The sequence below is a fragment of the Electrophorus electricus genome, chromosome 5 (genome assembly GCF_041902795.1).
Source record: "Electrophorus electricus isolate QZ-2024a chromosome 5, ASM4190279v1, whole genome shotgun sequence".
In the NCBI taxonomy this organism is placed as follows: domain Eukaryota; kingdom Metazoa; phylum Chordata; class Actinopteri; order Gymnotiformes; family Gymnotidae; genus Electrophorus; species Electrophorus electricus.
In genome coordinates this window covers 16,552,540-16,566,759 of record NC_137501.1, presented here as the reverse complement: position 1 = coordinate 16,566,759, position 14,220 = coordinate 16,552,540, and the positions used below count along the sequence as shown (strand labels likewise).

General features: G+C 43.2%; 1 protein-coding gene across 1 annotated transcript in view; it reads right to left on the bottom strand.

The window, feature by feature from the left end:
- Positions 1-2,884: 2,884 nt before the first annotated feature.
- LOC145657963 (eukaryotic translation initiation factor 4 gamma 3-like) overlaps positions 2,885-14,220 on the bottom strand; it is a 29,488-nt gene continuing 18,152 nt past the window's right edge. The window contains exons 2-9 of the mRNA XM_081714843.1: positions 6,460-6,613; positions 6,247-6,366; positions 5,975-6,121; positions 4,945-5,142; positions 4,615-4,761; positions 4,220-4,456; positions 3,152-3,256; positions 2,885-3,067 (exon numbers count right to left, since the gene is read on the bottom strand). Of these exons, the coding sequence (XP_081570969.1) occupies positions 2,885-3,067; positions 3,152-3,256; positions 4,220-4,456; positions 4,615-4,761; positions 4,945-5,142; positions 5,975-6,121; positions 6,247-6,366; positions 6,460-6,613 (1,291 nt within the window). The remainder of the gene's footprint in view (positions 3,068-3,151; positions 3,257-4,219; positions 4,457-4,614; positions 4,762-4,944; positions 5,143-5,974; positions 6,122-6,246; positions 6,367-6,459; positions 6,614-14,220) is intronic.

Here is a 14,220-nt window from a genome sequence, read left to right as displayed (position 1 = left end):
ATCTGCTCTCTGCTCTGCAGCACACTGGACTTCTTCTGCAGCTCTGCTCTGGACCTGACAGCAAACACACAGACACACACTCTGACTCTGAGCACTGAGGACTGCGCAGTCGTCTCCATGGTCATCCAGAGAGCTCACACATACATACCTACATACACACACACACACACACACACACAGCTCACTCTGCATGACTGTGAGATAGAGGAGGCTGGAGTGGAGTTACTCTTCCCCATTTTACACACAGTCACCCTGCAGTAAGCCACTGACAAACAATTTAACACAATATCCAGCATGTGACTGAATGTAGAAGCTGTTTGTGTTCATTGGAAAGCATTGTATGTTCTTTGAAAGGCTCTATATAAATGTAACTTTGCTCATTCAGTCATATCTTGTGTTCTGTCAAGGACATTTTTTTGAAAAAAAACAGCAAAAAGCCTGACTTTCTTGGTGATTTTATTTCTCTTACTGGCTGCCTGGTTCACTGATCACTGCCTGTCCTTGGCAGGATGGATATTGTGTGTCTCTGAAAATGTATTAATATTATTAGTATGTGCCTAACGCTCCTCTCTATTCCAAAGCTGACCCGATTTCCATAATTCTCGTATTGCATAAGACATTTATTTCCATTATATGTTTTAGCAATCAGGTGGTCATTTTTCTTTTCAACAGTTATTGGCGGGATCCAATAGATCCAAAGTCAAACGAGTACGCACATCATGTGTTGAACCCATCCATAGTATTTTTCTGCTTATCTAATATGCCAATATTTGCTTGTAACCATCCCACCAAGTCCTAAGAACACCCAAACCTAAATGCTTAGTAACTACAGTAAAGCTTGTGTCAGTGTCTTAATTTATATTCTGCATTAGTTCATCAAATGGTTATTTATTGAGAGTGAGTCTGTATTTTGTATTTGAAAAAAAAATAAAACTGTCAGCATTAAGCAGCTTTGTTGTCTGGTTTGAAGGCTGTGGTTGTGCTATTTTTCTGGCCTTTCTGGTCAACTAATTTCTGTACCCAGTCATTCCATCAAGGGAGGTGTGTTGCTATTGAAATGTCTAAATTCCTTCATCTAGGGAATTCATGACATACATTAGAATTACATTTATTATAGCTGCAGGTGGCAATTAAAGGGTCCAATCATTTTATCACATCTGCACAACTTGGTTGCTGATGACATGCCATATTAAGTTCACCAGCCTTTGTGGTTGGTTTTGACATTTTGTTTCCAGGAATGTTGTATTTTGAAACCAATCTCTCAATTTTCTCTGCTGAATTGCTTTATATAAACATTATTTTTCTGATTCGACATGATTAAGAAATATAGTTCCCCCACAAGGTCAGTTCACCCCAAATGTACTTGCATTCACAGTATGTTCATATACACCATTGAAGTTTGGTGATAATCTAACACTCTATGGCTAAGTTTTAGCCTATTAATAAAAATCCTGCTCTTGGGGATTGATAGTTAAATACACATATTTTTGATCATTATTTACAAGAAGATCTGCATTTTTTACATTTAAAAGGTATCTCTAGATCAAAAGGTCACTGACTTGTTTGAAAGGTGCATTTGCCCAACTAATTTAGGTATCAAAAATCAGGCTAAAAAAAGATTTACAAAACGTATTGAACTTTTTTTATGAAATAGTCACAAAGTATTGCACTGTATAAACTGCATTTCTCATGCACAATTGGTACACAATGGGATTGACTCATTTTTCTTTTTTTAAATACCTTTTCATATGTCAGAGGGGCTGTTGGCAAAAATGTCCTATAATTGCCATGCTAGCTCAAAGTCCATAAATCAATACTCATGTCAAGTTTCATAAGAATTACTCAAAGAAGTCTTAATTTTTTTTCAGCTGTTTTGAATGAATCAGTACACCTTGGAAGGATTGATAGGTATGTAGGGGCCATATACCATACAAATATCAACATGTTTCAGTCTCATCAATATTTTGATACCAAATTTGTGAAGATTGGAGAAAGGTCCTACGACTAGTGTGTTACAGTTCATCAGCAACATAAAAAGTAGTAGGATATTTAAATTTAAAGTAATTTCTACAAGAATCAACGTTATAGCAGTCCACTGAAGCCAGTTCTATGATTAGCCAATTACTTGAAAAACATTAGCCAATGTTTGAGTCATCCTTAGGAATCCTTCAGCTTGCTTACAGAAGCAGTATGCAAAATTTCATCTTGATCAGAAGAGCAGTCGTTGAGAAACAGTTATTTGCAATATTATAATGCCCCATATTGACAAAACTGCTACATTTGGTAAGCTACCTCAAAGTCAATACTGGTATAAGTCTTTTAAATTTCATGAAATCTGAACATGTCCTTCAGGAGTGACAGCTAGTTAAAGTTAAAGTTAAAGCCTGACCTTTGTACTACTAATTTGTACTACTAATATTAGACTGGAATAGGACAACTGTATTTTTTATGTCAGGTTTTTGTTTAAATAATTATTGAGATTCAGACTCTTGCAAATATTTTGACACCAATTTCACTCAGATTGTGTGAAAATCCTAGGACAGGTTTGAAATTAGCAAAAAGAAATTAAAAAACAAACAAACAAAAAAGTGAAATCTAATGGGCAGAGCCTATCTGAATTCACGAGAAGCCAAGGAAGAATAAAATAAAAAATAAATAATATTATTTCTATATTCACCTCTGTCTTTTCTTTTGAACATCTGCAAATGTTAAATATAGTTTTGTCTGCAGTTCATAAAGGAAAAAGCAAAAATACATTAGAGTCAGAACTTGTTTCTTTGTCACACAGTTTTATTATTTTTTTTGAATTATTGCATTGTCTTTTAGCACACGTTGGCAAATGTGTCCATCCTCTTGTCGATTGTCCTTGGACTTGTCCTCGGCCTCACACAGCCAGGTGAAAAAGGCTGTCACGGAATTGAGGGCCACACCTTTGCCTCTTGTTGTGCTTGGACAGCAGCTGCTGGTGCACCTTCCTCTGCTCCTCCTGCTCCTCAAGTTTGGCCTCCTTATGAATCTGCTCAATGGTCTTGGGCCCGTGGTCAGCTCGCCGCGACACCCAGTTATTCTAGAAAAGCAAAATCAGCAGATGCATACTTTTGCATCACCATGCGCTGGAATGGCAAACACAAACACAGGCAGAGTCTCTAACCAGTCGCAGGTCAATGACGTCCTGGAGCAGGAACCGAATGCGTGAAGAACCCCTCCTCTCCTTCACTGTCTTTTCTATATATTTAAAGTAATGATCCATTTTTGGCTGAGAGAGAGAGAGAGAGAGAGAGAGAGAGAGAGAGAGAGTGTAAGAGAAACGTCGACAAATTTCAGATATTCTTCACCTTTCGATTCGATCAGGTGTGCTCTCAGCTGAACTCATGTCGCAAGACGTTTATGACTCTTATGTAAACCCTGCTGCCTTGCACGTTGGTCAGTGCTGTAAAGCAGTTCACTGCCACTGTGGGTGTAGCTGTGCTGTCATCAGCTGCGCTTGGCTTTGGGGAATCCAGGGTGCAGCAGCAGGAGGCGGCAAACGTGGAGGAGGCTGTGAGAGCAAAACCTTCTAACAGCTGACCAGTCCTCAATAAAAGCCTTTCATTTTGTCAGCTGTAGTAGGAGCAGAGCTAACAACCACACTAACAACTTCACTAAACAACATGAACTTGGACACTTTCAAAATCATTGCCAAGGCCTAATAATACACTGATATCAGCACAGCATGCTAGTCGCACTATAGATGATGATCCTAATTAGTTGGCTACCCTGTAGTCAGAGTGCAGGCAACAGGCAAGCAACAGAAAACACTGACGGCAAAACTTTTATAAACAACATTTCAACATGCTTGTTTTTTGGTTAAAAGCGTGCATGGAAAAAAAAACAAAACAATAAAAAAGAACAAGAAACTTGAACACAAATAACTGTCACACTAGTTGGTGACTGAACTGTCAACATCACAACTGCCATTCCTACTAGAGACAAAATTGACAGTCAATATACAATATCCAAAACTTCTTCATCCAGTTTCGATGTGTAAAGTACTTGTTGTGAAAAACGCAACACAGACCAAATCTGGACAAAATCCGCACAGCCGCTGCACTGCACACTAGCACTCATGTACACATGCGCCGTAAACCTTTACATGACATATTAAAGATAAACCGATGCAAGTGCTGAGCATCTGCTGAGAATATTAAATCAACCCAGACCAGGCCCGCGGCCTGCTTACCCTGGCCTTCTCCAAGTCCAGGTCTTTGCCGATGGCTGTGAGGAGGTGGCACAGACGCTCCAGGCTCTCCTCGCTGTGGTTCATGAACAGCTTGACCACACAGTCGTGCATGATGGCCTCTGACAGCATGTGCAGCTTGAACAGCTCCCCGATGAACTTGATGTTACCAATGGACCTCCTGTGGGCCTTGTCCTTCGCCTCCTCCAGATCCTCCTCCAGCCTCTCCCGCTCGCTGGCCTTGCGAGGAGTAACCAGAACAAAGACAAAAGCAAGAAACAGCGCGTTTGGACCCGATAACGACCTGGCCGCCTCCCAGCACTGCTGCCGATTGTAGTCCCCTTTCTCCTGATCTGTGGGTTGGTGAGTCGGGTAAACTAGACAGGAGTGCTGCTTACTGAAGTGGCCGCTTCCAGCTGGTGCCGCAGCTTCCCCAAAACATCATCGTTGACCTTGTCCTTCTCAAACTCCTTCTGACAGCGGTTCAGCAGCAGCTTTTGGAAACCCACAGTGCTGGTGGGCTTGTCTGCCATGGGCACTTTTAACTACACAGGAAAGACATGTAGGAGAAACACTTGGGTATAAGACAGTGTTGAGAGTTCTGTTACTAAATAGAAGCTGATTAAAGCTCCATGTCAGTTTAGAGTGGTTCAAACAGAGTTCACTTCTGTGTGGCATTTGCCTTTGTATGGAACTTCAGCAGCAATGTATGGGAACATGTTACTCACCATAGCCAGGCAGCTGCACATATTGCCATAGACCATAGAGAAGCTGGGCTCATCGATGGCTTTTTCAAAAACCAGATCAACCACGCCTTTGAGGCGCTCCTCTGTGTCGATGGTGAGGTCCATCACCTGCTTCATCAGCTGGTTAAACATCTGCGGTGTCAGTTTGTTCAGGATACTGCGCACCTTCTGGAAAAGCTCCTGGAGAGGAAAACAGACTACCGACTAAGCTTTCCATTACAAAGATCCCAATCTTTTGTTAAATTCAGAAGTTCTTCCACATAATGACTAACTCCTCACTTTCACCAAATATTTACTCTGCCATTTGGAACTTCCTCATGAACAAAAATCACTCAACTTTGCTATATAGACCGATAAAGGCATCATACATCAATCACACTTTCCGAGAAGTGTAGCACTGGCAGCAAACAGTTTATCAAATCTTATCAACTAAAACCCCTCATGTGCTCCAAATTCAAATTAAAAGAAAACCCATTAGAACCAGCTACAAGAATTTTAGATTTAATCAATATATAACTCCTACAAACAAAAAAAATATATACATAATAACCAAATCTGATCCAATAATAACCCTACCGACCAGACAATGCAATGAAGATCTGTCAATCTCTCCAAATGCTGAATTGCACACAAATTTGCAAGAATATTTTTAACACAACCACTGGGTGTTAACCTATAATATATACAAGATCATCCACAGAATACACTACAATATCTACAATACTCTCTCACCAAAATCAACACCACAATCAACACAAGGAACAACAAGCACACAAGATCTGGTCCTCAGTATCATCACACCCCCTGTTTACACTAGAAACCAATGTCCCCCTGCATAGCTACATTCGTGCACACTCCCCGCACACCCACCCAATTAAACAACGACTCTATAATTTAAATATCCAATTCTTGAAGAGCATATCGCAAAAAAAATTAAGTAGCTTTCAAGCCCACCATAACAGGGTGTGACTCTGAAATCTGAAAACAGGGCACAGCGGAGTGAGGTGCTGACCTGAGTTTTCTGGGTCTCGGGGTTCTGGGTGTTCTCCCTTTTCCTGCCAGGTTTCCAGGCATTCTCGGCCTTCTTCAGCTGCACCTCGTCATTCACGTTGGTAATGATCTTGCGGGGAGGCAGCCGTCTCGGGCCTACACTGAGCAGCTGAAGCAACGAATGGGTGCTCTTTATTATGGGCGGTAACAATGTCACAAAGTCCTCGGTCACATAAGATGACCAGGCGCTCATTCATTTGTGACAGAAGAGAAGGGATGAGCGGAGAGACCCACCGGTGCACCCCTGCCTCCAGGAATTGCCCTGCTGAAGTCTGCAGAGGCTGGGTTGAAGCCTGGGTCTCTGGCGATAATGCGAGGGCCCACCTGCTGCAGGGGCAGCTTGTTTTGTTTGATCTAGAAAAGAACAGAGTCAAGTCAAAGTCCATCAGCCCCTCTCCATGGAATGGTTTTAAAGCTCCCCAAAGGCCAATGTTTTAGCAGGCTTACCTTGTCCAGTACCACATCAGAGATGGGAGGAAGCCCCTCTGGCTTCTGCATGCAGGCAGGCATGAACTGGAAGGCCAACAGGAAGTCTCTATCATACTGCCTCTTCCCATCCTTCAGCTCTGGCTCTGCATGCAGAGAGGGGTACAGTGAGCACCTGGAGAGAGGAATCACCTCTCTGTCAGGACACTGGGCCTGCCCCACAGGAGTGTCCTCTTTTGGCTTCTTCCAGGTGTTGGATAAACTAATAGCTGTAAAACATAACAAATCGGTCTGGTGTCTTTTTAGTGTCCTAACATAGCATGTCATGCATGTGGTTATTTACCTTGACTCAAGCTTTGCCTAAGCTTGGACTGTAAGATGGGCTCCACTTTATCCTCCAGCAAGACCTCTGGCTCCTTCCCAGTCTCTTTCAGCTCTGCCCCAGTGGAGGCTCCACAGGCCTGGACTGCCTCTATAACAGCCTGGCCTGGGAGAGTGAGGCCTGAAGGAGCAGCAGTGCTGGAAGGCAACGAGGGCGTCAGCATGCCTGAGGCAACCGCCTCTCCGGCTGCTGGACTTGCAGCCTTCGCCGGACAGTGGGCCTCCAGGGCCAGGCCGACATTGACATTCCCCTGCTCTGCTACCTGGCTGTTCAGCTGCTGGGATTTGAGGTAGAAAATGCGAGGATAATGAGGGTGTGGACATAAAAACTAGCAAAAGACGGAAAAGATGGAGAGAGAGAGGGAGAGAGAAAGAGAGAGAGAGATACTGCACACACATGCAGAAGAAGGGGAATGGCAATGAGGGTGGGGGGGTGAGCACAGCACAGCACAGCACAGCACAGCACAGCACAGCATAATTAGAGAAGTGAGAAGAGAAAGAGGCAAAGAGAGAGAGAGATGAAATGAGAAAGCACAAGAGGGCAAAAGATCCAGCCGCAAAGGCACAAAATGTGTGTGTGTGTGGAGGTGGGGGGGGGGGGGTGAAGACACAAAGACAGCAAGAGATAGCAGACAAGCATGGGGTGCTTAAATAAATGGGCAGGAGAAATAGAGAAAGAGAGGAAAGAGGAACACTGTTAACATTTAGGGAAAGAGGACACAAAGTAAGTGCAACGGCGCAGTAGTGAGTGTTCCCTTTACAGAGAAGCCTTTCCTCAGAGGAGCTGAGGTGCTCAGGGTTTGGCTGAATCCTTCTTACAGGGCCTTTACGTGGGCTGTCTGTGTAGAGGGAACACGAGGGAAGATCAGGAGGATTCGAGTGGCTGTGAGGGAGAACTAAGATGGAGGCAGACGAAAGAATAGGCACGGCAAGTCGGAACATCAAAACACATCTGAGAAGCCTTCTTAAATCAGAACAGCCACAATCACACAAGCTACTGGAACCAGTCAAATATGACGGAGGAGGGTCAACGGTGTGACCGAATCACTGAAGAAGGAAGAGAGAATGGCCGGAAATCAAACTACACCATCAGATTTTGTTGCTGATTGTATGATGCTTTTAATAGGACAAGAGAATGAAAGCCAGCCAAACAACCAAACAATCAGCTCAGAGCTTATTATGAGGGAGGACTAGATGAGAGAGTACTTTAACCTGTGGAGTGGATCACGCGAAGCAGCGGCCTGCAGCCGATCAGGGGCTCGGGCTGCGGGACTGAATGGCTTACCTGTGGAGCAGTAGGGGTAGTGCAGGGACGTCCCACTGGTGGGCTTGTGTTCTGGCTAATGCCTACTCCTGACATGATCTCCTCTGTGATATCCTTGCCATCCTGGTTAGGGTCTCGGATACGGATCTTAGCGAACAGCAAGTTATTTGCATCTATTAAGTCAATCCACAATTAAATTAATTTCACCTCTGAGGCAGGGGGAATACTCACTGTTTTCTTTACCCTCTTAGTGGGTGGAGGCTGCTGAGCTGTATGCAATATTATGGATGGAGATTTGGTGTATATGGTCTGGCCAGGATAGTATGAAGGCCCTGCCACTAGTGGTGACCAAAAAAAAGCACTGGTTTCAGTTAGAGAGCAAACGAAAAAGCAGTTTCAGCCAGCGGGAATACCCAGAAGAAAGGTCTCTTTATCGGTGAGAGCACGCGTGTGGGTTTCCCAGGTGGGGGTAGAGAAAGGGAAGTCCAAACTCACCATATGCTAGTGGGCAGTCTGCAGGAAAGAGCCCAGGGTAGAATGTACTGGGTCCTGTGGGCTGGACGGAGTACTGCTGGGGATGTCCCACGTAGGGAAGGCCACTGTGGTGATACTGAGAATGAAACAGAACAGCAGAAGTAAAGGGCCTAGCACCAGACATGGCCATTCATATAGGACACTCCTAAAAGAGATATTCGAAGCAGTAAACAAACAAAAAATACAAAAACATTTAGTTTTTACACTGAAAAAAACTAAACTAGAATTTCTCATTTCTGCTTCCAAGATAAAACATATTTCTATCTACACATTTTAGGAGCGGTTTATTTATTGCTGGCCAACCTGTTTATAGACAGATTTTCAACCCATTTGCTACACTGTGTACATATTTGCACAGGCGCTTTTCTCTGCTCTGGGTACCTGAGGCACGTAGTACTGGAGTACGTAGTACTGGGCGGTCTGGGATGAGGTGAAGGGCATGGGTGTCAGGAACATCATGATGGGCTGGCTGGACACGGGTCGAAAGGAAGTGATGTTACTTGGAATGGCAGGCTGGGCTGTCTGCATCTGAGGGATCTGGAAAAGCTGGGAGAGGAGAGGAGTGGAGAGTGAGGGTCACAGAGCAGCGTGGCGTATGCCGCAGCAGCCGACTCAGACGCTCGGAGTGAAGACTTTAGTCAAGAGTTGAGTCGTGGACTCTACAGCAGTTGTACTGGGAATGTTGAGGAGATATATACATAAAAAAAAAAAGTTTAAAATTTTCAAGGGATTTTGAATGTCCTATTATGCTAGGCATGCAAGATACAAAAAGAAAATCTTTCAAGAGTCTGTTTCACATGCATGGCACTAATACAAGGGTGAATGAACCAGCATGAAAAATTAAACAATTACAATGATGGATGCAGCTAATTAGCCATTATTGCAGGAGAGGGGATATATATGTAAAAGACAACTAATCTTGAATGTAAATTTGTACCGATAACCTGAGTCTATCAAAGCCAATGCTGACAAAATATGACATGAGCTAGAATTCAGAATGTGACAAACCCCCATCCCAGTTGGCTTTGATGCTCAGAATGGGAACATAGTGAGGGAATTCCTTCTACATGAGAAACAGTAAAATGAGCCTAAGAGGTGATTCTCACATACTGTCTCCCACCGAGCTGTTGCCATCTTAACATTTTCTGGACATAAAATCCTCCCTCCAGCAGTTATGCAGGCAGGCAGAAATGAACCTTTGTATGGGCTCCTGGGTAATGGAGCAGCCATACCATGTCCAAAACAGATTATTAAAAAGCACTGGAGTCCAAAGGAAATAAAAAGAAACAGACTAAAAAAGACTAAACATAAAAGACTAAACATAGGTGCTGGCATCCTCCGAACTGGGGAGCAGAGTGGAGCGCAGGTGCACCACTGAGCTACTGGAATGTCTTTCAATGCATTTTTTGAAGACTGCAAAATTACCTGAATGGATCTCAATCCTCCCTTGAATATTGAAGCAGGAACGAGAGAGAAGCTAGTGGAAGAACGCACTAATGGGTGTAAAGGGTCAGAGAGACTGTAACACGCTCAGATACACTGGCACACACAATTTAAACAAATCTTTAAACAAATTTAAACCAAAACAAGTTTGTTTGTTTTTTTTAAATGACGGAATTGAACACTGTTGTTACAGTGGAATTGTGAGGTCAGAGGCAGAGCAAATGTGTTCCACTAACCTTCCTGGCCCTTTAAGTGCACTACTGCAGATAGACTGAAAACAAATTTCATCTAAATAAAATCACACTGCAACACTGAAAACATAAACACAGACAAGCACTGAATGAGTGGTAAAGGGCATTAAAGCCTAAGTATTACATGGAGATCACCGCTCACATTTTCAATTCTTTCCTTTGACAAAACAACTCACATCAACAACCAAGGCACTGCACTGCCTTTCTAAAAGGAGATGGCAGATGGCACTATCAATTAGCTTCACTCAAAAATGGGAGAAAACAAGGAATGCGGCATGTTATGCGCTCGTGCACATAGTTCGGTCACACGTCTCTGCTATGGTCTTCCAACGTACACTGCCCTTGATATGAGGCAATATGGCCACCTACTGTAAGCTCAACCTTGGGTCACGATATCATGCAGAGCCTTCATAATACCCTATGCTTCTGTGCATGTGCTAGTCAGATTCAAGCTCAAATATCGTCTCTCTCAGCTAGCACAGCCCGGCCTCATCTGTCTACAAAACTTCCAAGAGGTCTCCGGTACACTAGACAAATGTTGCTGTTTTGTATTCACAGAGAACATTTATCCAAGTATGTGTACTATTCAAAAAGCTGGGATGCGGCTGGGAGACAGGAATCCATCTGCCTCTGAGATTGATGTGTGAGTTGGGGAGGGGAGTGCAGTGGCTAGAACACTAAACTTGGCGAGGTTTTACCACAGGCACACAGAGGAGCATGCAGCATACAGTGGGAGGTGCTGCGCTGCGGCGGCGGACATTAGCTGCTGGTGGGCAGGATGAGAGAGCAAACTGGGGGTGGAGGAGGGTGGGGGGAGCCAGGCAGAGACTGTGGGGGCAGGATGCGTGCAGACGCATGTCACATGCTGCAGGAATCTGGGCCATGTTGCTGACAAGTTCATTGAATGTTTTGAAGCCAACTACAGCACATGCATGTCTGTGTTGTATCTGGGCTTGGTGTAGTAGGGTCAAGGAAGACTTATTTTTAGCTGAAGATGTCTATCAATAGCAACACAACTGCAGATAACCATATTTACTGCTAAACTTTGGCTGACATCTCAAGTGAGGCGCACTTCATACAGAATGAATACAAGAGTTAATTTACTGTCTTGTGCAGTTCAATATAACAAGCTCATGGTTCATTGCAGGTGGAGCCACCGTCCTTGTTGATTGAAAACCTTAAGAAGCAGAAGCAACAGTCCTATTCCAAGCTAGAGAAAAAAGGCACAGGACTCTCACACAGCAGACTCTGAAATGGAGGATCTCTCACATTAAGGTATGGCTATGCAGCCTTGAATTTTTATCTCCAGACATTCTTGTGTGGTTCCTAGATTTTTCCCACATTCCAGTCCTTTTCTCAAGTACACTTTAAATAGAAAATAAAGTAATTAATTGAAGGGAATAGCCGGTGCCATCTTTATTCTGAGCTCAATGTTGCATACAGACGAGGTATTGACCACAGAATGTCTAACAGTCTCAGGTGGGTTCAATATTTATACATTTTCATCAAGTTACAAAACCATTTTTTTATTAAAATTGTATCTTTAGGTGGTATCCTGGCCTCAATGCGGGACTTGCCACAGAGGCCATATTTGGTCATTCTCACTTCCTGCTTACTTCAAAAGCCTAATTTGGTCTTTTACAATTCCTGCCATCATATTATTACATTAATAATTTCATTTTATTACCTCACTTGAGTACACCTCTAGCTGGATATTGAACCACTTGGTTGTAATCCTAAATGAATCATGAATGATACAATCAAAGGATCACTGCTTGAAGCCAAGCAAAAAAGTTTGATTTTTCACATTCACAGACATGAAGAACCAGCAGGATGAACCAAGACTGATGTGAACTGTGTGGGAAAGTAGACTTTGCACATACTGTAGAACAAAACCGCTTTGATGAAGTTGTAAGCAAAGAGCTATTAAGAACATAAGCCTGTGTAAATCCTGATAAGCAATTGTAGTTCAGAAGTGTTTGAATATGTGTATTGTTTGTTTGTATTTTCACAGGCCAAAAACAAGTACTGATTAGCAAGATTTACTACCTCCCAGTACACCATTTCTTTTTACTGCCTGAGTAGATGTTGATGGAAGTCAAAAGGCCAACAGAAGCAACAGCCATCTGGTGGTTGCTTCCAGACTACCAGATCAGCTTGATATTCTCTATTGCCTCTCTCTGGCAGAATACCCACCAGGTCATTCCACATTTGCATAGTTTTGGTGATGCTCTTTGCTTTGGCTTCAATGTCACTTTGGTGGGCTTCTTTGGGTGGGATGATTCCCCCGCTGAGAGTGTGCGGGCTGTTGTGGAGAGAGGATGTGTCTCCAGAGTCACATCCAGACCCACATATGGCCACCGCAACCAGAAAAGCACAGGCGAGGAAGGCAAGGCTTCTGAGAGCTACCAGCCAAGCAGGTGTGGACAGAAAAGAGGTGCTCTGTAGCAAAGAGAAAGGAAGCTGATTGCTTGGTATGTAAAAGGAGAGAAACCTGGAAGCTGGTATGGATAGTATGAAACCCACCAAAAAGGAAAACAACAGCTTCATTTGGAAAAAAAAACAAAAAACCCAACAAAATGCAGCAAGAGAGAACAGGTCTTTGCTTATCTTAGATAAATCAGTGTTTGATATAATCAATGCTTAAAAAAGCATGGTAGCCAGGAACAAAAAAGTAACCAAAAGTATTCAAGGTGAAATGTGCAGTGTATTGGCTCAGTCATTTCAACTGTTCCCCATTTGTTTTATATCCATTTTCATCTCTGACAAGGAAGATGTGGAGGGGAACCTGGGAGCCTGTTGGACAGGGTAATGAACTGGATTGCAGGCTCAAACACCGTATGCACTTGAAGGACAGTGTTCACTGCAGTTCTGTGTACGCCTTTTTTTCTATCGTGACTTTGTATCAACCGGGAAGGAGCAACTGTCATTCACACCCAACAGGAATGCAGCTAGTTGTGACCTTGAGAATTCTTGGCTATGGAATCGCCAAAAAGTATCTTAAGCACTTCAGCACTATTCTAAGACAACCATTGACAATAATTACTCACCTTAATGAATGCTTTGTCCGCACCTTGGCTGCATCTGAACTGGTGGTTGAAAAGCAGGGCCCGCAGCTGCTGGTTCTGGGGCTGGATGTCATACTGCTCAACGGTCTGACAGGCACGCACAACTCGTAGGTCTGTTCAAGGTGGCGCTTGTACACCTCAATTTCCATCGTAATTGTCCTATACAACCATTAAAAATTTGACAGAAGTTAAAAAACAGCAGAACGGTTTGTTACAACTGGAAAAAAAATAAATAAGAAAAGATTGATTGTTGTTTTACATGAATATCAGTGAGCCATGAGGATAAGCCCTCTTGTCCAAAGTTCTGATTAGCAGTTATGACCTCCTAACACTGCAATCAAAATGCACGGGCAGAAGATGCATTACTGAAAAAAACACTTTGCAGATCTGGAATTCATGTCACCACAGTCAAGGTTGAAGGCTTTGTTCAGTGAAAAGAAAACAAATGCATCAAAGTTGGTGTTATACTCAGTAAGAACTCAGTACAGTAAGAAACTGCAAAATACTCAGAGAACTCTGTGCATGAGTCAGTGGCTCAATAGTCCAACTAAAATCAGCCAGGACCACAGTTTAGTTGGGCTAAACATGAGTCAACTAAATCCTTAGTCAGAGAATGATATTCTGTCTTTGCTGCTTACATGATCAGCTTCTTTCAAATAGCCATGTAAACTTAGTTATTTAGGAATAATGTCAAACTACATGTGGGCCATCAGATCCTGTTTGCCCTTGAAGACCCACTCACAATCTCTGCCCAAGTCAGAGACTATTTACAGCTATGATCTTAATTCCAGCACTGGACATGCATTACCTTGCATAGTTTCACAACTCTGGCACTGCAATC